General features: G+C 35.7%; 1 protein-coding gene across 3 annotated transcripts in view; it reads right to left on the reverse strand.

Moving 5' to 3' along the window:
• Nucleotides 1-217: 217 nt before the first annotated feature.
• MBTPS2 (membrane bound transcription factor peptidase, site 2) overlaps nucleotides 218-24,532 on the reverse strand; it is a 34,102-nt gene continuing 9,787 nt past the window's right edge. Inside the window, exons 4-11 of one of the 3 annotated variants that reach the window (XM_032188139.1) lie at nucleotides 23,940-24,043; nucleotides 21,294-21,421; nucleotides 17,504-17,622; nucleotides 16,338-16,518; nucleotides 13,765-13,859; nucleotides 11,592-11,787; nucleotides 5,723-5,798; nucleotides 218-4,336 (exon numbers count right to left, since the gene is read on the reverse strand). In XM_032188139.1, coding sequence (XP_032044030.1) covers nucleotides 4,114-4,336; nucleotides 5,723-5,798; nucleotides 11,592-11,787; nucleotides 13,765-13,859; nucleotides 16,338-16,518; nucleotides 17,504-17,622; nucleotides 21,294-21,421; nucleotides 23,940-24,043 — 1,122 coding nt within the window. In that variant the 3' untranslated portion in view covers nucleotides 218-4,113. Of the gene's footprint in view, nucleotides 4,337-5,722; nucleotides 5,799-9,822; nucleotides 11,462-11,591; nucleotides 11,788-13,764; nucleotides 13,860-16,337; nucleotides 16,519-17,503; nucleotides 17,623-21,293; nucleotides 21,422-23,939; nucleotides 24,044-24,532 lie in introns of those variants that run through there. The other 2 variants (XM_032188154.1, XM_032188146.1) reach the window with 2 other exon arrangements.

The raw sequence follows: 24,532 nt of genomic DNA on the forward strand, positions 1-24,532 counted from the left end.
TTCTAATAAGAAATCCCTATAGATCGGTTACAGGAGGAGAACACAGCTGCGATTTTAAAATGTAGAGAAAGCCAAGGAATTCATACAGTGAAAGAAAAATGCCAACACTGCAGAATATAGAGGACTGCCAGAAGTTATCCCTAAAAAAGCTGCAATATAGGCTGTGGCTGTGTATGTATATATGTATATGTACACACACACACTCATATATACCTGTGTGTGTGTATATAGATGTATATGTACGTATATACACACAAAAAAATCAGAATCATCACACTGATAAATGTCAGTACAGTTGGTTGTTTCATTCTAAATTCAAAAGGATGAGTTAATAGATTTTTTCACTCTGACTCATAAGCTAGCAGATTAGTCAGTCTAAAGTTATCTGCAATTTTTCTAGAGAAGTCTCTTTCATTTAACATGTAATGAATCAAGCTGGCTTTCATTTCCTAAATTAACAATGACCGTGTAACATCATACATGCTAAGTTACCCATTATCACATCACATCATGCATTATCAGAACATGCTATGGAAGTCTTTGCTGATATAAAAAAACTATAAAACAAACAAATCAGAACAAGTGACTACACTTAAGGAATTCTGACAATTATCAAGTAAAAGCATACAACACTTCCTAATGTTACACATTATTTTTTCCATCTGATACAGATTTAAAAAGCATAGTATATACATATATAGTAGTATCAATGCAATCTTTTAAGAGCACTCTGTTTTACACTTCAGTCATTATCCTCTGTAATGACATTGATAGATTCTGTATTAAAGAATAAGGTATATTCTGAGGGGCTAATTAGAATGAGAATTGAAAATATTTTATTTTTAAGGAAAGATTTCTTTTTAATTTTTACAAAAATATAAATAGAAGAAACATTGTAAATATCCCAGAGTAAAAATCAAAACCACACAAAAACATTCTGTGCCCTTCTGTAAAACAAAACAGCAATAAAACTCCCAATAACTAGATGTAAGCAAAAAACAGCACTTGTTTATCGGAATATAAAATGGAAAATATAAAAAATAAAATGGAACCATTGAAACCAACAACTTTTTCTGCAGAGAGTGGTCCAACTTAACTATTCCTGTTGCCCACAGGTAATCCAAGATATGTGCTGGGTCACCCTTCATACGAAGTGATGCCAGTTTGCTTAAAGCCTTGATTCAAAGCACCTATATGTACATAAACCCTTATTCAGTAGAATTCCAGTATATGGAGAAATGGACCCATGAATATTTTTAAACCTTTATAGTACTACCTCTACCACAGATGTTATCTAGGGTCTTTACAGTGTGCTAACTTGTCTGTTTTGGTGAAGCCATGACCAATGTGTCTTCTCCACTCTTGTTTTGATTATGAGGTCAAACACAGATTGAAGTTTTATTTAGCATAAGTGACTTTCTGTGATTATGTGAAGTAAAATAAATTCTTTTGGTAAAACATTATATTTTGGTAGCACATTAAATAACGAGGAACAACCTGCCAGCTTCTGTATAGTAGCTGTATCTTGTGTATGTTATTTATTTATTTTTTTCCCCATTGTCAGGAGGAGTACAATGTTAAACAGATTGTCCCAAGCAGCTGGAGTCAACATGAATATATAAAGCATCTAACTTGAAAAGTTTTCCACAGAACACTTTTTAAATCATCCTAGATGCATTTGTTGTTCCTTTAGAGAGTAAGACAGCACTGCAACTCTGATACATAAATAGTAGCTTTTTTGAAAAGTAAATAACCTCTCTTACTAACTTGCACTTAAACTCCTAAAGTGCAAATTAATTTTGTGCACCGTCAACTGGACAAGACGCAGAGGCAGAGGAAAGTGGCACGGTGCCTGGAAAGGAAGAGCTCAGATTAGTAAGTAGTTACTTAGGTGAGAGAACAGATTTCTAGAGCATCCATTCAGAGCCAAGCTTTGAGTAAGAACCAGGCCAGGCCGCTCATGTCACTGCTGTCTAAGGAGAGAGGGAAGAACAGCATATCAGAATGGGTACTCTGAAACTTCTGCAAGTTAGTAAGAGCGATGATGAGCTGACCTATACTATACCATGTGACTCCTGAAGAAAGAGATGCCTGTTGGCAGTGTCTGCTAGTTTATTTTTCCTTTCTTGCACTTTGTGAATTTTAATAGTCCCCACAGGGAAGCACTCCTGCTTGACTGGCTGAAGGATTTACTCTACTCTCTCTTACCAGGATCTGTGCTGAGAAGTCTGGGTTGAAATGATTGAAACTCAGAGGCACAGGCCTGCCACCCCACAGAGGTAAACTTCAGAAAGCTGAGCCTCTGACAGCACTGGAGAGAAGTAAACTAACACAGCAACAAACTAGCAAGTACGTCTCTCATTACTGTTTGTGTCATCTTAAGAGAACAGAATACATCTTAAGTAAGTGTGAAGGCTCCTGTGCAAAAATACAGTAATGCACCAGTGGCCAAATGCAAACATCGGAGTTAGGAATCCATGCAGCAGCACCAGGAATAGCACCCAACCCCGCTGTTGAAATTACCCAGGCTTCTACCTCTACTGCCAAGAGAATCTGTTTTAGATGATTGCGAATTGGCCACGATCAACCCAGTCATGAAGCACCAGTTTCATGGCTCTTTGCAGGCCTGTATCCATTAGCTTAGCTTCTACCTTCTTGAATGGAAAGGCCACCTCATTAAAGGAACTCTGAGCTGCTGCAGCTCCTGGTGGGAGCATTATACAGTTTACAAGTTGCAGAGTATTTTTCAAAGTTTCCCTGATTCAATTATACAGGATTCCAAACCAGAGCTTTTTTTTTTTTTTTTTCTTTAAAGCGAATAATCATATTGAGACTATTACAGACTTAAAGGGTCTCAGAATAAGTCAGACATACTTCAGTCAGCAAAACACTGGTCATTCTTCCATTGTTCTTTTAAAAACAAGTACAAGGTCCATATTAAGTTCAGAAAGCAAAGCCAAATCTTAAAATAGATTCACAATCGTATCAGAATCGTTTAGAGGAAGAATATGAGACCAGCTTCAACTAAGCTTCTTAAATTATAATGAATCTTCTATAAACTAAAAAATCTTCTATGAACTTATTATTATGAATTATAATGAAAACAAACCTTTGAAAGACAGAGACATGTCAGTGAGTTACTGGGCATATTGCATGCACAGAATCAGAAGATGGACACTGTAAGAACAGGCTTCACTTTTAACTGTAAACAGGTATAACACAGTATTATTTTTTGAGTACATGAACCAGTACATTTACCACTTAGCAATAACTGTGCACAGCATTTTTCAGCACTCAGAAACTAAGTTTCATTTATTGTCTCACTATTGCTGAGAAATATTGACTTGAAATATTTCAATATTTCAATATTGAAACTTGAAATATGGACTTGAGATATTGAAAATATCTTCAGCCGTGTGTAGTAATATACAACCGAATGTGTAAGAAACATGTGGGCTTTGTTATCCTCCCACATACCTCATTCTCAACAGACATTGGCACTTCCAATCTACATCCTGAGGATGCTTCGTCTTTTGGCCAGCTGAAAAGATACTAATCCATATGGCCTGTCTCCCCTCGTTAACACATGGTAATCATTTGCTTAGCTTTACACCATTTTGAGATGAGACTTAAGGGCTTCCTAGAGTGCAGTCTGCTACAACATCAGATCAAAATACAGAACAAAGACAATAAAGATTATGCTGACTGAAAAATGATCAGAGGCCACACAGATTTTTTTTTTAATTGTTCAGATTATAAAATAAAACCTAAGTGTATTTTTCCTCCCACTTTACAAATGTTTGAGGCCAAATAATTCCCTTATTCTGAGATTTAAGTTAATAAATTAGGCTTCTTCCTGTGAAGCTTTAAAATGCAACTTCTCTAAAATTAGTGCAGTGCTTAAAGAGTACACAAGATTCATACTGCTTTTTCTTAGTCTTCCTATGATGACAGACACAACGTTGTACAGATTTAAGTTACAACAGCGGCGACCAGTGATTTTCTTTCAGTGTCATTTTAAGGGAATTATTTCAATCTCTGTACGAACATGTTTTAAAAGGCAATGGATTCATTCTCTCCGTGTACTGTGAGAATTGATGGATAACCAATGCTCTATCGTGCTGTCACCATCCAAAGTCCCAGTGCAACATTGGCAGCCAGAAGTGTACTACCAGAAAGCAAAATTAAAAAGCCAACAAGCTCTCTCTTTTGTTTTTCTACAATCAAGGAGCTCAGAGTGGCTTCCAGGAAAGAATTTAATATCCATTGGCCATCCAAAGCAAAGCAGGGTACAGCATTGATAACTGCCAATGCTCCTGACAGTGAAATTAGGTATCTGATTGACATTAGTTAAGGATCAAGAATAAAATCCAAGAAAATATAAATCCAAATTTAATATAAAATGTACCTCTTATTTCTAGTATGCAGAGAGAAACATGAGGGTTATTTTTAGGTGCCGTTCTGTTTCATATAAATTATATATAATATAACCATAACATAAATGCCCACAGAACTGCCCTTATGGGTTCGTTTACTTTAAAGTAATAAAAAAGCACTAGCATTTGATACTTTAACAATCTGTGCTCTTCATAGCTCAGATAAAAGCAGGAGACAGCAAAACCACAATTAATACTGCCCATCTTCCTCCCTTGCCTCATGCGGTTTTGGAGCAAGGTTACAGCTCTGACACTACACCTGAAGTAAGAAGGTATTCTAGACCTATGACCTAAGTATGCAATAATGATTAGAAATATTTTCCAAACACTCCCTTACTGGTGTAGGCACACGGCTAAAATATGATTTGAAATCTGGCCTCTTCTCCTACTTACCTGTTAGCCAGGAAGTGGAGTGCATTTCTGTGCATGCATGTGCATGTGAGAATGAGACAAAGGTAGATCATTTCTATTGCTAGTAAAGCCTTGCAAACATTACTACTTACCTTCATCCTATACCGGCTGGACAAAAAGACACGATTCAGAAAGAAGCTGGACTAGTGTGAACCTTGGCATGTTCACAGAAAAGGGAAGTTTATAGGTAGCATCTTTACTATACTTTTATGGACAAATCTACTTAACTGTATTTTAACTACCCATAAACATTTCAGTTTCTAAGGTTAAGGGTCTTAGATTAGCCATATACAAGACCAAGTATATATATGATCTCACTCATTAATAAACACATTTAAATGCATTATCGTCCTAGCTTTTGAATAGGACAAGTTGTCTCTTGAAGATAAAAACACACAAAAACAAAACAAGCAAAAACAAACTACAACAACAACAGCAAATAAGAATGGAAGTGAACATCTACACACTGTTATTTAGTTCAGCATAATGGCTCAGAAATGGTGTTAATAAAACTCTAACATATCAAAGCTAGCAGTAACATTTGTCCTGCCATAAATTCAGGATTACTTTGACTTTCTTGTCAGAGCTGCTAAAAATCACCATCAAGAAAGAGTTTTTTTTTTTTTTTTTTTTTTTTTTGGTCAAAAAAAGATGACCAAAAATATCCTGCTAAGCACAAGGAAGTGGGAGATTTCATTCCTGGCTTGGCACATGGACAATAATCAATGCAGAGATGGGATAAAGATGTCAAAACTCTACAGAAATGTTTTTGAGCATCCTGTCTAAAATGATATCCAACTGAAATTTTGCTGGCTCACTAAATTCTAAACAGTCTCCTTCTTGTCTTAAAAGAACAAACGTACTTCAAAGGATACTTGCAAAATGTCTCTATCACCACAGGCAGATCGATGCTTAGAAAGTTATGTCGTGGTACAAAACTGCTGAGACTTACTGAAATGAAAACATAAAGGTAACACAAAAAAATCAATAGCTGTTGCAGAAATATAATATTACGAATTCGAGTTTTTTATTTTACAGAAAAAAAACCAACACATTTTATATGACAGTTCTTCGAGCATGAATAGCCAATCTGAATATGGTTTTGCTTGGCTTGTTTTCAAAAGACACAGTGCAGCCATTAAATCTCTCTTAAACATGCTAACATAGTAAAATCATACCACAAAATACAACTAGTATGATTTTAGTAAATGTAGATGTATATTTTCAGAGACAACTGGACATCTGTAGTCATAAAAACCATATGGTGTAATTCAAGTCCTTTCCCAAAAAAAATCATATAAAATGAGATTATAGTTACCAGGCTTTTTCAACATATGTTGTCCACATGTATACATTCATACTGTGGGTGCACATGTGTACTTTCTCTCAGGGCCCCACATTTTTTCTCTTGCACTACCTACAGAAGATTACTATATTCTGAAGTTTAGCTCACGTTGCATGGAAAGGGGACAAATAGGGAGGAGAACACCAGAGTAACTCTAAGAAAGCAAAGGCTGGGAAATGATACACAGGTACATTACACTTCTTAACAACAGTTAGCCAGTAGCTAAACAGCCTCTTTTACCTTCAGATGATACCTTAGGTGACACCAAGATGTAACTTACTGCAACAAAAAAGCCTGGGAGATGAGACTTAGTACCCTTTGTATAAATAAATACCTTCCTTCTGCACTGGGAGACTGAACTGTCAACTCCACATGACCTTGGAACACTCTTTGGTACTGTAACTTCTTCGAAGGTATAGCTGAAATTTCAGCTGACCACATGTCAAATGTTTATGAGAGACTTTATCCTTAAAGAAAACTAAGTTAGCTTGAGATCTCCCATCCTGTTACTACAGGGATGCTCTACCTGGGTTGTCTGAGTCTGTCAGCTTCAGGGACTGTTTGAAACCCTTAGTTCTGTGATAACTGAAAGAGAGGCTCCTTTCCTACCATAAAGCTCCACTCTGAGCATGGTAGACTCTTATCCCCAGAGTAAAGAGGCTCAGGTAATTTCAGGTAGAATCAGAAAATCACCTTAAGAACGAGCTTGAACAGCAAATGCAGTAGTCGCTCTGTCCCTGAAGAACAACTTTGAACAGAGTTGAGGCAAGCCACAATGGTTTGAATTTTCCCTGCTTACATGAGGAAAAAAAATACATCCATAAGAAATACAGTTTCCTCAGAGATACATGAAAGCAAGAGATCAAAGAACAGATTGACTAGAGTACTGAGCAGAAGAGTTACAATCCTACTCTAACAGTAACATCCCTTGGGAAAGGAACAGATTAACCTACCCGCTCAGAAATTCTAAAAACATAGGCTAAGAGAACATCGGAAATTGCAGCATTAATACGTAACACACCATTATTGCTGCTTCATGTATCTTTGTTAGCAGATCAGATTTCTTCAGGTTCAATGAATTGAAGAACAGAACAAAGGAGAAAGAACACTTCCAAAGGAATATGAGGCTAAGAACTGGTCCGCTCAGCTGCATTAACGTTACTTCTGTTTTTTGAGGCCCTTGTGATGAATAATCAAAAAAGTGAAACAGTACAGCAAGTAAGTATACCGTGGGAAGGAGAAACCTGGAAAGCAAGGGGTCCCAAAAATAAGAGTGGTTTTGGTGTGGCAACACAACAAGCACAGAACTTCCCAATACCAGAAGTGCCTCAGCAAGACTAAGATAGTTTGAAAACCATGTTCTCTCTTACCTTAGCTGAAGAAAGACCTTTAATTTAGGGGTCTGAGAGCAAATAAGTAAGTCTGTTGGACTACTGAGTGAAGAACATACAGTCAGAAATCCTGGGCACAATCCAGCTCAGAAAGCCAGAGGCATCGAAGTCAAATGATATCCAAGACAAACAACTCATTAAGCTGAAAGTTGGTATCAGAACATCTGATCAAACATCTTGTTCATGAGCTAAAACAGCAAAATGGCTGAGACAGCCATTGTATTCAAAGATTTCAAAAGACATACACTGCAATATATTGTAATTGCAAAACCTGATTGCTTCTTGACAAACACCTAATGGCTACTAACAAGTCACCATTCCGAAGCTGTGCCTACATTCAGAATTGTTCACCGATCTCCCTCCCTCTTTGATACGACAAACTACCTGTCCCTAAGAGCCTCCAGACCTGGATCAAAACTCCAAACCTGGCTGCTGAAGCAATCTCTCCAAAGCACCACAAAACTCTTCAGGAAGTTGCTGAAATGCTGTCTAGACTCTGAAATATGAGGCAATGAATCTAGTGGCTGTAATGAATCAAACCTAATGGCACGAGGCAAGCCTGCCCTTTGAGGGATAAGGATTATAGAAATAATGTTCCTCATACATGTCTTCAAAAGACACTGCTGAGAAGAGGTGAACAGCAATGAAGCTGAGTGAGAGAAAACAGTCATTGTTTTCCCCACTCAAAATGAATAATTCTTTGACCTGGAATTAACGTTTACTTTGTTGGCTAATGCTAGATGGCATTTGCAAATATGAAGAAGAGTGCACATCAGACACAATTTTAATCAGAAGGGTTGATAAAATGATTTAGTGACTAGGTTGACCAACAAGATTTTTAAAATCTCTTAACGGAGGAAAAGACAACATATGCTATGGAGGAGAAAGAAAGTATGGCATGAGACATTTCTGTATGGTCTCCAGAAGAAAACGAACAGACCTTTTACATTTGGATAGAAAGAATTACTGTCCTCAACAATAACGGGAAACAAGTGTTAAAAGAATAAGAAACCTGACTCTGCCAGATAGACCTTCATCAGAGATTATGACTCTTGACCAATAAACTCCCCAGAGCTAGAAAGTGCCTTTTTTGGGAAAGATTTTGATAAAACAGAGATAGGATGCTGGTCCAGTTTTGTACTAGGTAAGTTCCATCTCTTTTCATGAAGAAAATCTTGCAACTTTTGGTCCCTCTTCTGATAGGTGATGGAGGTACAGTAACATTGAGGGATATGATCTTCCCTCAAAGAGTGTGAATTCCAAATGTGAACGTTAGTCACCAGATTTTCCCAACCACTTACGAAAGGAAGTCAAGATTTTGCAATACTAGAAATTGCATGAAGGAATAATAATAAAAACTGACAACCCCAAAAAATCAAAATAACTAAGAAATACTGCAAAGTTGCATAACAGTAATAACAGGGCACTCCATTTCAACCTTACATATATTCTGTCCAACATAAGGAGAGCTTCTAGAGTATAACAGGCCTGTAGTGAGAAAAGTCTGAAAGTCTTGAGTAATACCACATGAATTAAACCCACAGTATGAATTTACATTAGAATACATTAGAGACTTTTCATAGAGAGGATGCCAATTAAAAAGATTAATCAATGTGTCCATACTTAACAATGTACATTCCTAATCATTTCTTCTGCTTCAGTTTCAGTCATATCTTCAGCAGTGTAATTTCATTTAGTAGTGTGATTCTTTACTGTTATTTTAGACAGAAAACAAGAGCTAAATATAGATGTTAATCCACATTAACAAAAATCATTTTTGATATATTTTACTTCAGGGACTAACAGATTCAGGGAATCTCAAGCAGTTAGTCGCACAGCCTATTTCTTATAAATAGCTAATATGTGTGTGTATCTATCTATATTTTAAATATCGTATCCTGAAATTGGCTTCAAATGAAAATATGAAATAATCTCTGTTCCTCCATAAACCAGGACTACCGTGGCAGCAATGTAAGCCTAAGCAGAAAATAATACATGCATAAACCTAGAACGTTTTTCAAACATAACTCAAGTGGCACTACTAGAGCAAGTACACACTCGTGCAACTCCCTTGTCAGGTTGCATGATAAATGTAGCGCTTCTCTAAAAAGTAATGTTTACTGCAAGCAGGAAGGCTATGAAAAAGAATAAGGCATTATTTCCATTTATTTCTATTTCAAAATTCACATAGTAGAGAAAAAATATTTTCCCTTTTTTAATATATATATAGTTACCACATTCTGATTGTCACATCTGAAAAAAAAAAGAAAAAAAAAAAAATCTGCTAGCCCCAACCCAGTATTGTACAGTGCAAAGTAAGTCTGAAATACATCAAAGTTGTTTCACTGGAATGCAAGGAACACTGCAGCTGGACTACCGGCTGCCCAGGCCAGGCTCCTGTAACTAACTTTAGCTCTGGTGTTTTTCCAAGGGGAACATAGAGCATTAGTTGCATGTCAGCAAATTCTGTAATAAAGTCAGCTTTTAGCTTTCAAACTAACACATTTGTTATGCAGTTCCCAGGGTACAGTAAATCATTTTAAAATTATATCCCTGCATATATGCTTTTATTTATTTATTTTCACACAGTGATCTCTTAATTTAGAACTACCTCTCTAGATAAATCCAATAATATTATTTCCTCATTTCTAAAGGAATGACAGACAGGTCTGACTGCTTTGCAGAATTACCACGTAGTAGGAAACACTGACTAAAATTCCAACATACTGAAAAAGAGAACAGTATCAATTGTTCTTGAATACCTAGAGTTTGTATTGTTAAGCTAGAGGGCTGAGAAAAGGAACTTAAAACAAGTATTGAAACAAATACTATTCTTACAAATTATTCTTGCATATGGAATAGATGTCACCAAATATAGAACCGTGTGTTAATATCACACAGTTGACCAATGTTTTTCTTCCTGAATGGCAAAAGGGCAGAAATAACAAGTAAAGAAATCCTGTTTTGCACTTATAAATGGCCTTATGGTGCAAAGAAGTACAAATAGATAACCTGATTTTTCAAGGAGTATCAAAATAAGACCAGCACAGAAAGATAAAGATTGGCAGATTAACAAAAGATATGTTTATGCAAGAACACTAGAGGATTTACACAACCAGATTTCATCACTGTTTCTAAAGCTCTTTTGTACTAAATTCCAATGCTAATTCAGAAAAGCATAATGCCTTGCTAAAGAGGTACTTCAGGATGCCTGAAGCAAAACCTCTCCCTGTGAGGTACAGCTGTCTGAGTAACAGACAAGTTCTTTACAGAAAGGGACAGTATGTTAACACTTAATACTTTTTTAAGCCCTTCTGAAGCTCATTTTCACCCTGCCACTCAAGCTACTAAGTAGGCATGAAGACAAGTTTGTTAATTCTTCCTGTACTTGCTCCAAAAGAATTACTTTTTCCTTGTATATCTGACTCAAGGATAAAATTTTGTCTAAAGGAAAGCCATAATCCATTTCAAAATAAGGAATTAAACTGCTATATGCTATTTAATTTAGGGCACTTAAAAAAAATTTTTGGAAAAAACTATGTTGCGATTGTACTTGTGGTTTAGTAGTCATGGGAATCTGTCATAGGTACTTGGATATTAGGAGTGATTTAAGCAGTTGTGCTAATACTACAGGAAAGGCGTTGGAGCAAGATGCCCTGGAGATTTTGCAACAGCATTTTGAGAAGCGTATGTGTTAGCAAAATGCAGGTGCCTGTTTCCCATGACTAAGCTGAATGGTATCTTTTATAGAAACAGCCCTTTTATACTTTTCTGAATAAACAACTATCTCATATCACATATTGTTTCTATTACCTTTGTAACTCATTGCACTGTGCACATTTCATTTTAGGCCTGAGTAGTCCATGTCTCTCCACTGGCTGTAACAAGAAATGGATTCTGCATTAAATAAGTTAACTGATGAGTGCTCCAAGACCTTGTTCAAGCAGCCAGGAAAAGTAAACCATATTAGAACTTTTTTGTTGGACTGCTTTAATAAGTAATACGAACCTGTGTACTGTAGGTGCATAGGGTGTCCTACAAACAGCATGTCAATATGGGGTGGATGTTTTACCCTGATTAACCTTGTTTGATTTTCTAAAGAAGGAGTCACACAAAAGCTTGGAACAAAGTCCTTCTGGCAGTCCATGTTGGTTCGACAAACTTTGCTGGCCTCGATAACTTTTCGTGCTGGTAGACAGGCATACTGCAAAGGGTGTTTAAAAAGATTGTCAAATGTAAAGGTATTTTCCAACAGATCAGAAATAAAAGTACTATTCATTCCTTTTTAAAGCAAAGATCTCACTGATACGTTACTAGCCCACAAGGAGCTGGAATCTGATTATTTTTTTCCAGATCCTACGGAACCTCTACCTGATATACATTCAACCTGTCATTCCATTTTTAGTGGAATGTAGAAAAGATAGCGCATGTACCACAATAAAAGGTAACTTTTTAAAGAGCTACAGACACACACAACAAGTGTTACAAGGCATCTATATGTATGTCAGTGATTTCTAATAAACAGGGCCTTCATCAACGTACAACTGACTTACCTGTTTAAGAAATTTCAGCTTTCATTGATTAGGCTGAAGATCAGGTTGCTTTCATCACTCAGGAAAGCAATCAACCACTCTGCACTGACTGAGTGGTTGTGAAATGACCATTTTGAACTAGACAAATACAGCATCTGGTGCAGTGCTACGTCCCAGGTCCTACCTATGTAACACTCATTCACTCTCTGCAGGCTGAAAGACCAGATCTTTCTTGCTCCCCACAGGCCAAGCAGAGAATAGCATAAAGGAACAGGAAATTGTTTTCCCCCTCGTGTCTCTCGTAAAAGTTCCATGACAATTTTCCTTTTGTTCTTAAACACGAGCAAGGAAAGTTCTTCATCTGTTGTTTGCCTTAGGAAAGACAAAAGAGGATCTTCTTGCTTCTTAGCCTGACAGTTATGCTGCCTGATAGCTGCATGGGTGTCATACACTCCATTAACCTCAATACAAGATCTTCTATTCTAATTAGTGGGAGGGGGCACATTTTCAAATATTGCTGTGTAGCACTGCATAAACTATTTAAAATAATTGTCCAAAAACTCACAGCCATGCCAAGGACATTTGAAGGTCACAGGCTTCTGGATGCTTTTATTTCTTCGCTGTTCCTAAGTACCAGCTATGAGCTTAAGAATGTCAAAGCTCAGTAGGGCAGTGTTTATTAAACCTTGCTGAGCTCCAGGATGTTACCAGCCACTGTCATATTTCAAATGGACTGCTGGTCTGTGCTCAGTTTTCAGTGACTAAATACCACAAACTGGATATTGCTTTTTTTGTTCGTTTGTTAGGAGTATTTGTTACAGAGAATCTGTAACTATAGCAGATGTAGTAACAGAAGTTTCTATTTCTTTAGGTATCTATCCTATAGGTTAAAACAGTAACAAACTGGCACGTGTAGAAAAGTTTACACAGTTCAAACTTGTGCTCTTTGTTCTTCTAAACAGAACTATTAAAAATACTCCATCACTGTCAATACAGATCATGTGTTTTAAGAAACATTTCTATATTTTCATGAGAGTAACACACAATCCTACTCTGTAACTTTGTATGTTTCTACATGCTAAAGAAAACCAGTGTGGTGAAAAAGGAATCAAATAGAGGCTTTACTGAAAAAAAAAAAAAAAAAATTGGCATTCTCTAGGAACTTGTCTTGCATGGTTTAAGTTTTATCTAGTGAGCAGCACAGCACTGCTGACTTCACAAAAAATAGCTGAACAGATAATCCGGTACTTTACTTTGCTTGTAGTGTTCGTTACCTTTAAAGATTGAAATAAGGGAATTAAGCCATTTTAATGTCTTCTGAAAAGTGTTTTTTTTTTTTTTTTTTTCCTCACCAATATTCTGCATCAAATAGTGAAGATGAGGAAAGTATCTTTCTGCCTAAAGAATGAGGGGTATAAAATCTTCTCTGGTTCTTCCAGAGACTCCTTGACTAATCATGGGAAAAATTATAACTAATATTTTGGCTTGTAAGCTGTAAATGGGAAAAGTAATGTACATACTAACCTTTAATACAAACTGTAGATATTCTTAAGCACTTGAGCATGCTGCATAAATGTTGGTAAATATTTCTAGTTTCATTTAAACAATTTCATATTTACCAAACAGCATTAGCACTTTAAGTAACTTACCAGATGGCTGTCCAAGCTATTGCTGTATGAAAAGCAAATGTCAGTGAGGCTGTTGTTACTACAACATTCAACTGTGCCGTCGAGTCTTCTATAAACTAAAGAACATAGGCATAGATAAAAAGAATGATATTATAGCATAGTAACTTCCTGAATTAGTCTCTGAATAAAAGAGACCAACCATTCTGTAGCTTTCAAGAATTACAGTGATTCACAGACTCTACTTGTGGTTCAGTCAGAACTAGAAATAAACTTCACCACTTTAAGAACACAGATTTCAAGCATGTCACATGTTGATTTTTTCATCTTTACAATCTCCTTGAGATCTGGCAGATCTATTACTTCCATGTTATGAGCATTATGAATTACAAAAAAAAAATAATTGGCTGTTGCCTCCAACTGCATTAAGCGCTAGCATAGAAATTTCCTGTTGTACTGACTTCACTGGCTGACTATTGAGATAACTAAGACTGAAGATGTCCTCTTTGAAACACAAAAGCCTTTACAGGATTCAGTTTTTGAAAGATTTCCAAGCACTGGAAGCTGCAGCAGTGAATAAATGATGTTTTAAAACCCAGTTAAGTAGTGCGGTGCAGAATCCTTCTATGGATACTGTTAGTTAATACAACCTAGCTCACTCTACAGCAACAGCTTTTTAAAACAAACAAACAAAAGAACAATTCAAACCAACAGTCACTGTAAGAATCTGTGTCATGGCAATATTGCAGTACCTTCCTTCGTTAGATCATGCTTGACATACTGGTTGCTGATTTATCACTGCATAAACTGCAGTCCACTAACATGGAGCTTTATGCCTGGGGCTTACAGGTGTAAGCACTGTGCCATATAATCCTTCCTTCAAGTACCCTAAAACAGCCAACATATATTTTTGAATAGTGAATGACCATGAAATTAGTTCCCTTATGAACTGCACTGAATTTTTTTTTTTTTTTTTTTTTAATTTCAAGAAGATCCCCGGGGCATTGTTTTTTTTTGTCTAGCTTCATACTCAAATATTTTATTCTCCATTTATTTTATTGTCAAGTAGATAAGGTCCTTTTGCTATATATATTTTTATTGATACTCTGCATTTATGTTAGTTGTTAACTGTCAAGATTTTGACAAATAACAGCTGCTAGAGATTGAAAAGAGTCATTTAATTTCAGAGGAATATTTCTCACTGCTGGAGGCTTATGGCTCTGAAAATGCAGGCAGACTGGTCTGATTAGAATGCAGCAGTGGGACAATGGGCTGCTAACACAATACAGCAAACCAAGCTTGGATGAAACATTAAGTCTCCTGTACTAAGTCCCTGGTATTCCAATCTAAATAGGACTGGTTCAGTTGCAGAATATGAAGTTTTATTACCTATGACTCTGAAATTACATATAAAATAGCAGAATTACAAATAAAACAGCAGAATCTCAGAATATACAGCTATGGCATCTAAGAATAGGTTCTTACTTGCCATCCCAGCCCAGCTGTAAACATTTCCAGAGTTGCCCTCATTTTCAGAAGGATTATCCAAACTCTTAAATATCTAAAAGGCTCTTACCCATACTCCACTAGCTTCCAGTTTAAGTATTTATCTTAGTTCCAGCTATAAGATTACTTTCCTTACATATTAAAAAAAAAATCAAAATACTACCTTTTCAGTCTCACATGACAACTATAATGCATCAAAAATATAAGTATTTGAGCTGCCCGACCCATCTGTCCTAGTATGATGAAAAAACTGCATTGTCAATTTTCAAGCTCCAAGAATCATATAGGTTTTGCTAAGCTGCAGTCCCTTAGCTTTGGAATTCAGTCTCCATGGATGCTTGCATGAACCAAACTCTGGAAAGCTGTAGGGCATGTTGCAAGACATTCAGCCAATTTAACTTGACTGTTCATTTTTGTTCTACTTAATTTTTGTTTATTGTTATAGCTTAGTTCACTTTTTTTTTGTTGTTTCTCAGGGGTAAGTTGTTACAACAACAGCACTCTAATGTATAAATGAAAACAGAAGGAAACAGACTGATTTCTAGAAGCAATATGTGCGGTCCAGACAAAGCTAAGTTAACTGGCAAAGACATTGTGAAGTTGAAGAAGCAAATGAAACATAAAACCTCTTTAGTGAGAAACATCACAAGAAGTGGCCATAATAAAGCACATCATTGAGTTAAGCCACACAATTTGTAATGTCACACTAATCAAAGCAGTAAGGTGATGTGTGAATTTACAGCTGCAAAAGATCACTGACTTGATCCATGGAACTGAACTAAAAATAGAGAAGATAACTGTATTACTGCTAATAACCAAGTTATACAATATCTAAAAGAGGCAAGTTCCATTACTCGGATCATACAGAATATTTGTATAGGATAACTGGAAGACAAGAGAACTTCTTCTATCCATCCCTTCCCTGCCTTTTATTTCACAAATAAGGAATGGCATATTGGTCACTGCTTAAGAGAAGACAGCAGACTCAACTTAATGAGAAGTCTGCCCCACTAACAAATCCTAAATCCAAAGTAGTCTGTAAGATGTGATAAAATTATAACAAATAACAAAGAGAGCACCTAAAATCATACCTCTAGCTGGAAAGCTTAATTGTTGTAGGGTGGCTGTATTTATACAGTAGCCAATCTGTGACTTCTGTGAAATATCTCCCAGACACGAATTCCAGTCTTCTACAGTATAGATTGGGCAGTCCTGTAGATTAGTGACAATATCCCCCACAAAGAGACCTCTTGGTCCATTGGCAGGAGAATCCTGAGAAGAAACACTGAGGTCAGTCATGTTGCTATAGTTGAAACTATAAGAATCTGCTTACAGTTGAATGGATGTTGAACATCCATGAAATGTTTAGGTTAGGACATTATTTTCAGAGAAACAGAAAAATTTAGGCTCCATTAGAACTGATTATTTTCACTGATGATCAGAGTATCACAAAAAAAAAAAACATACTCCATGAAGAATAATTTATTTAGTGCATAAAGGGAAAAAAAAAAAAGGGCAAGTTTCCAAGCGTTTTCAAGGGACCTCGTCAAATCTGAGCAATTATTTTCATACAAGGTGATGTGTTTTCTCCTATCATTTCAAATTGAAGAAACATGAATTAGTACCCTAAACGTTCCAACAAAGCAGGGTGTACCTAGACTGTCGTAAGTATAAAGCACAGTAAATGTCATTCTTTTCCTGAGTTATAGCAGTTTGGTTTTAAACCCAAGAAAGACTGAGACCTTTCAGCTCTGCTCTTCTTCAACAGTTCCGTATTTGATTAAGTTGGAAAAAAATCACTCCTTTCCAGAAACTCAGTCTACTTCTGCTTTGCTTCCAGCTGACCAAAGATGCATGAAAATCAAAATAATCTTTAACATTAAAAACAGATAGCAATAAGCTAGAGTTATAAGGCACATTTGAGTAGATTTACCTGGTGCCAGCACTAAACAAATCAAATAAAATCAAAAACGAACGAACAAAACAACCCCACAGAAACAAGCCTGCAAAGTTATCTCAAATATCTAAATAGTCTTATACTATGCTTAGTAGTCTGTAATTATTCATGCCATGTCCATTCATTTACTACCACTAAAAAACATGATATCGAGAAGGCAACTTCAAGCAGACAAAAAGCGCAATATATTAGATTTTGAAGAGTGCTGCACTGACCAAATTTAATTGCGAAAATAAGAGACTCACGTACATTTCAAATCACAAACCATATAATATGAAATCAGTAAAGAACTTTTCTTACCTCTGTTACCTCTGTGACAAGTGCCCCAACACCCGTGTAATAGAAAGGGAAAAGAATGGCTGGCAGCAGAAACAAAACCATGAAACTTGCAACACCAAGAACAAAATTATGCCACACTCCTAAAAAGAAAAGGAAAAAGGTTTCTAAATAAAACATTAATATTAATAATAAAAAGGTATTTTTTGAAATGCAGGATTTTACAGTTAACTTCTAATTAACTTTTCTGAAATAATTACTATAAGAATGGATGAAAAATTAATTCACGGCAGAGCACCCTGAAGAAAATATGAGTCAATTTTAATCAATTTTAAGCTACAGCTTCTATCCACACAATTGTCAAGAACCATAAATATTAAAAAACTAGTGGAAAGAAAATGTATTACTTGTCACCTTCTACCCCAACAAACTGTCGAATTGAAGAATCTTAATAAACGGGCTTGTATATGAATGCTTTTTTTTTCTGTTTGTCAGTAAGAAGCTTAAACTTTAGTTGACATTCAATACTTTTTCATAGTTATTCCTGTTGTATCAATAATTACTTGTATATATGCCAAACAAGATTAGAAAATTATTTGAAAAATGGCTTCTTTTACAAGATAATCAGGAAAACCACACCATGAAACTAAGTTCACCAATCAGCAATTCCTAACATTATTTTTGCCAATGTATTTCTAATGGCAATCTTTACAGTATGCTGCTCTCCACAGGATGAAACAAACCTCTGTCATAAGGCAGGCTTGCTTTCCTTCAACATCTAGTACTATACAATTTTTTTCATTCCTTCTGTGCTCTTGGACAACCGTTTTGTATGACCTATGCAGGAAAACTTTTCAGTGTCCAAGACTCCAAGGAAATAATTCCTTCTCACAGTGCTTCATCTTGTTAAGATGGTTTGATTCAATTCTATATTTACAGTACACTTACAGGACAGGAACTGAAATAAATGTATTTAAAAACATATTAAGCTTATCTTTCTTGCACTGTATACAATACAGCAGTCATAACCCATGACAGACTCTTATTTCCTCTGCTTATCTTTACATGCCACCCAGTCTTTTACATTTCTGATGCTGTAGAAATGAGAAACATTTTTAAAGTGCTTTAAATAAGAGTTTGTTGCTGTTTCCACTAATAGATACTCCTTAAAGTGATTTCTCTTTCTGTAAGTTTTTAATCGTATCTCACTGAAAGATAATTAGATAGATAAAGAAAATTGAATGCTGAAAAACTTTATCTCACACAAACGCATGCATGCGCACACAAACACAACAGAAGTATTAAGTAAATATTTGAACTTAAGTGTTTGAACCTTTTTATCTTAAAAATAAACTTTATTTTTTTCTCCAGCTTAACAAAGTATAAAAATCTAAGACAGAAACAAAATTGCCTTGCAACATTGTTGCCACTAGAGAGTGTAAGCTGGAGGGAAAAAAATAAATAAATTAAAAAGAGGTGATGGAACTGCTGGAGGGTGACAAAAATGCACTCCAATAGCTAGGAAAACATGGGCCTTAATACAATAATCTACACAATTTGCTGTGTGGAATACAGCAGGAAAGTCTAAAATAGAAAGGCTTGAAATTCATCCCAGGTGATCCCTAGAAAAATAAACAGCCTTGAAATGAGAATACCTATTGAGGCACACTGATGAGTATACCATCCATTTCATTTTGCTAGAACAGCCTCATCCTTGGAAACTTAATTCTTTATATTTAAAAAGGCACACTTCACACAGCCCTTAAAACACCTCAAAATATGCTTTGAAAATCTTTAGCTCTTTTTTCTGTTAAAGACAAAACATTTTGAAATAAATTATCTGAAAAATAATCTGAAAAATAACATATATATTTAAATTAATTATAAGCAAGGGCTGCACAGAAGCACGTTTTAGTTATTAGGTATGCAATGAAGGCTAGAAATATCACAAGTCTCATTCGCTATTCTTGAACTCATGATGCCATCTGCTGTACAACAAATATACTGTTTAAAATTCAGAGTACAGGTGGACTATAAAAGGAATATTTAGTGTGGTTCTCTATTCTAGTTCTTTTAGTTCTTTCGTGTAGCTACAGTAAAAAATCTAAAAATTTGCCCTGTAAATTAAGATCTTCAGAAGACTGAAGACCTGATAATTGGTTCATTCAACTGCTCTAGCAAAAAAATAAATGAGTACAGTTTAACAAATACCACGTTTTATTGACATCAAACATCCTTGTAATAAACTACACATAGCACTAGCTATAAAAACCTGCATGTATTTGTTATACCAAATTGATCACAAGCCATTAACGCTAAAGAGCCTTGCAAAGTGCTTGTTCCTACCTTCCATTCCCTATGTCAGGTTTCCCAAAAATTATTATAGGTGTTTACTTGTCATCAAAGCCATGATAGCAATTCTTTTTTATTGCAGCTTATAAACTCATTTTTCTAGATCATTTCCCAGGAATGTAAGTAAACAACTCATTTTGAAAATTACGTCTTCTCTTCTGGTTTTGTTCACACTAGCTGAAAATGGAAATTAACTAATTTGAGAAAAAGGGCTTCATAAAAGTTAGCCTACTGCAGCAAATGATTTTGGTACATTACGGTATTTGGAATATAGATACCTTTACTTACCTAGCATTTACCTTCATTTACCTGACCTATGAAAACCTGAAAATAAGCTTTGCTAAATGCTTCTGTATGCCCAGTCTAAAATACTCTTTATAATTTCTCTTTATAAACAGTGTTACCACATACACAGTACTGCAGGCTGGCTGCTTTCTACTGCCCCCTGCAACAGAAAATTGTCAGAATCAAGAACTAAACAAAAATGATATTTTTTCTGCCTTTATTTCAATAGGTTGGGAAGCCCCTTTTTCTCTAGAAGTCAATAATACAAGCAAACGAGGAAGCATAACACAGTCTCAGTCTAGCTTTGCACAGCAGTTGAGCTCTGCTTCACAATAGCCAAGGAATTTTTAGTACAAAAAGCATTAAATCAAAACCACTTGGAATTTTATTTGGAGCTGTAAGCTGCAATTCTCTTTGGATGTTTGTGATTTATCTTTTATTTCCTTCTGATAGCATTGTCAAAATACAGTCACCTACATAACAACGTAACTCAGACTTTTTTGACAGTCGTTCAAGCTATTGTTGAAAATCACATAATAGATTGCTCCTATTGCAGAAGATGGTAGTGGTCGCTCAAGGGTATTCACCTGTGACAGCAAGTCATGTTCTCATACAACCAGTCTTCTGGCTGAGTATTTATTTATTTATTTATTTATTTGTGCTCCAATGTTTTACTATTTAAGCCATATGATATGCAAAGAAAGTTAAAGGAACTTCTGCACCTGAGCTGATATAAGAGCTTATAATAATGGGAAAAGGTGGTCAGAAACCACGTTTTTTCCCAACCATATGAACAACTATTCCGAGCTTGATTGAGGACAAAACATTTTTCAAGTCAGGAAATTCATACTAATTTATGTTCCTAGAAACAGAATTATCTCCCCCAGAAGACAGCACAATATGGACAGTGATCAAAATGATTTTCTGACATCACAATTCATGTTCAGAGCAGAAGGATCACCTTTAGGTGAAGAGAAGCTTTTATGCTTCTTCATTTTAAACCTTCAATACTCTATCAAGGATTTATAAATGATACCTGTAGAATAGCTGAACTTGAGTTGGATTTAAGTTGGACTTGATGATCCTTACGGGTCCCTTCCAACTCGGGATATTCTATTATTCTATGATAATAAGTAACTGTGCTAAGGAGAGATTTAATAAGAGCACAAACTATTACCTGCACAAAATATCCTTAATTGCTGTACTGGTGATATCAGCTGCAAGTGGGTTGTGAAGAGGTCCACAAATGCTCCAGGATAGACAATGAAGATAAAAATCCCAAATCCATTAAATCGTACTTGTTCTCTTAAAAAAAAAAAAAAAAAAAGAAAAGAATAATGAAGAGCAGTTATTGCACACAACAAATGAAAAACTGGGAGGTTTTGCATAGTACACATTTTGGACTATGAGAATAATTAAAATTACACTTATCAAACTAACTTATTCCTCCTAACATGAAGGATGGAAAGATAATTAAACTAGAGGATATTTTCTCCTGTAATTGCCACTTTTAAACAACATGCATTTATAAGGCTGGTAAAAAACAAATGCTCAACTTTGACTTCTTTTCTGCCTCCTGGCAATAACACATGAAATATTAAAAAAAAAAAAAAGTAAATTTGCTTTCAAGTAATATTTATTTTAGCATATATTTTAACATTTGGGGAGTCTATTAGGTAAAAAATGGCAACCTTTATTATTGAATTTCAAAATAGTCCATGAAAAATAATCTGGAAAAGCAATGCCTTTCCTTTAACAGGAATGCTTAGAGATTTCTGGAATTTATCATTTCTCTTTGTCCTAAGTGAAATTCAGAGTAAATTGTGAACGTACAAAAACGAGGGAAATGTCATCTGAAAGTCAATAGGGTAAAAGGACAAATGCTATTTAAATATGTTAGTAGCTGACACTGTCATACAGATAACAGTTTCAGAGTTTTCACAATTGCTTTTAAAGGGCACTTTTTGGAATATCTATGTGAAGACTTTACGAAGCTAGATATTTCAGAAGGGACTTGTAAAGGCATGACAATCACGTTTCAAGCCAATTATTGCAAACAAATCAGCTAATCTCATATCTTTTCTGTGACAGTACACTGGGCAAAGCATTATATTTAGTCACTTTTCATACAATCCCAGCTGCAAGAATGAAGCACATATACAATAAAAGGAGACAAAAAATTATGAGAAGACATAAAATTACACAAAACAAATCAGAACAAAGTAATACATGAATTCTCTGCAGGTAACTCATAAAAACTGCCCTTACTAAAGATTAGTAAGGGTAATCTCCTGCCCATGCCAGATTTCATGACTTGGGTAGAAGGGATAAAGAGAAGGAGAAAAAGGCTTTTTTGATATAAGCCTTGACAAAGCTAAGGCTTGAGTATTTTATGCTTTTGTAGTTCATAGCCAATACTACCTTGAACTGAAGCTGGTGAAAGTATGTAGGGAGTCAAAATGATGTACCATAAAATATTATTATTATATACAGTAGTCATACAATTCTCCCATAGCACTGCTATTTAGTAAAGCCTGAGGATGGACCTTGATAGCACTATAGACCCAATCTGTACTAGGAGAAAAACAAAAACATAAAAACACAACACAACAAAAGGACAAGGAGAAAACAGCAGCAGTAAGTTGCTGTAAATGGAAAAAAAAAAAAATAATCTCCCAAATTTTAATGGATAGTAATTTTACAATGGACAATCCAATTTTTTTTTCTCCTTGAACTAGATGGGAATCAATTTTTAACAAAAACATAACCCAAAGCTGAATATTCAGAGCCACTGCCCCAGATCTTGAGTGAAAGTATCATACCACTAAGGTATAAGAATTATTAATTCTGGTTAAAAACAGCTCCATAGTTACTCCTGGATTCTCTGCAGTTAGCCAGCAGCACATGAAGGCACTGTAAGAGAAAGGAAATTTTCTTGTCTCTTCCTGTCATGGGATGAGCAAGAGCAAAGAGCTTCATCCTCCAAAAAAAAAAACCCACTGGATATTACAGAAACCAAGCTTAAAGACAAACAGAGTATATGAAACACACAGGGTCCCACATCACTCCTTTGACTGAGAACTTTCATTGCTATAAAACAGGTTGTAACAGGTCCAAATGCAGTCACGACTTCTTATTCTCAAGAAAATTAGTGAAACAACTTAGGGCTTCATGCCCATGGGACAAATAATGCCTATGATGTCCCCAGAAAATGTGGAGGACACCTGAATATCAGTTCTGATAACCACCACTTAACCCTCTTATGTTGGAGTGTCGTTTAACAGTAATTGACTAATCATCAAATAACATCTTTGTGAAATAATGATCACAGTTAACAGTGACATTAAGAAATTCATCTGTGATCAAAATTAACACATCTCTGACATTAACAAGGGCAAATCATATCTGACTGAGTTACTGCTGTTCACATGCTACTCATGAGCTGTGTTTAAACAAACTAATTTAAAATCTATTTTAAAGTACCATTCTACAACAGCATGCAGGTCCTCTTCAAATGCCACAGCTTCAGAAATGAAATTACTGTATGAAAAACAAGATCAATTATGAGCAGAATTACTAAACCTGATGCAGCGTGGCATATTTACAAAGCAAAAGTCTTGTCTCATGATCAGTAGAATAGGCACTGTATTAAAACTCTGTCCTTTCTTGTACATCCTTCCAGACTTAAAATCTAAGGAAGCTGCTATGAAATACAGAATAAACAGACTCTCTAGATAAACTGAAGAAATGCTAACAATGTTCACCTGTAATTGGAATATTAGTCTTTCTTGGCACATAGTAAGAGAAAAGTAGTTTGTATTACCGAATAGCTGCCACCCCATGGCCGACTTCGTGTATCACACCACTGATGAGGATTGCAGAGAAGAAATAGGTCAGCTGGCTGACAGGCAAATTTACACCAGGCACCTGTTCATGTGGGCATGACAACAAAACAAAACACACTAGGAAACCAAGAGGTACAAAGACAAATCATCCTGCCTCTAACCTTGCTGCTCTCACTCAGCTTTCTCAGCCCACCAACACAGCAGGAGCCACACACACAGCACTAGTGGTTTGTACCTCTTCTCTCTGTTTAGTCAATCTAGTTTAAAATACACTGAATATATATTCTTCTGTTGAAGGTTGAAAAGCTCTGTAGGTGAAAAAGCCTTCTCCCTCCCCTCCTCAGTCCCCACAACCATGACAGAGCGTGCCCTACTCTATATTAAGTTCCAGAAGTTTATAAAAAAATACAGACTTCAGCTAAAATGAGACAGGTTTGGCACTGTGAGCAATAGTTTACAATATCCTGTAGATATTGTATGCGGTTATTGAGATCTTTGAGACCTACCCTTCAAAAAAAAAAAAAAGTAATACATTTAAAACTGGAATTGTCAGTGTCTCTTCTCTCTTTCA

The sequence above is a fragment of the Aythya fuligula genome, chromosome 1 (genome assembly GCF_009819795.1).
Source record: "Aythya fuligula isolate bAytFul2 chromosome 1, bAytFul2.pri, whole genome shotgun sequence".
NCBI classification, from domain to species: domain Eukaryota; kingdom Metazoa; phylum Chordata; class Aves; order Anseriformes; family Anatidae; genus Aythya; species Aythya fuligula.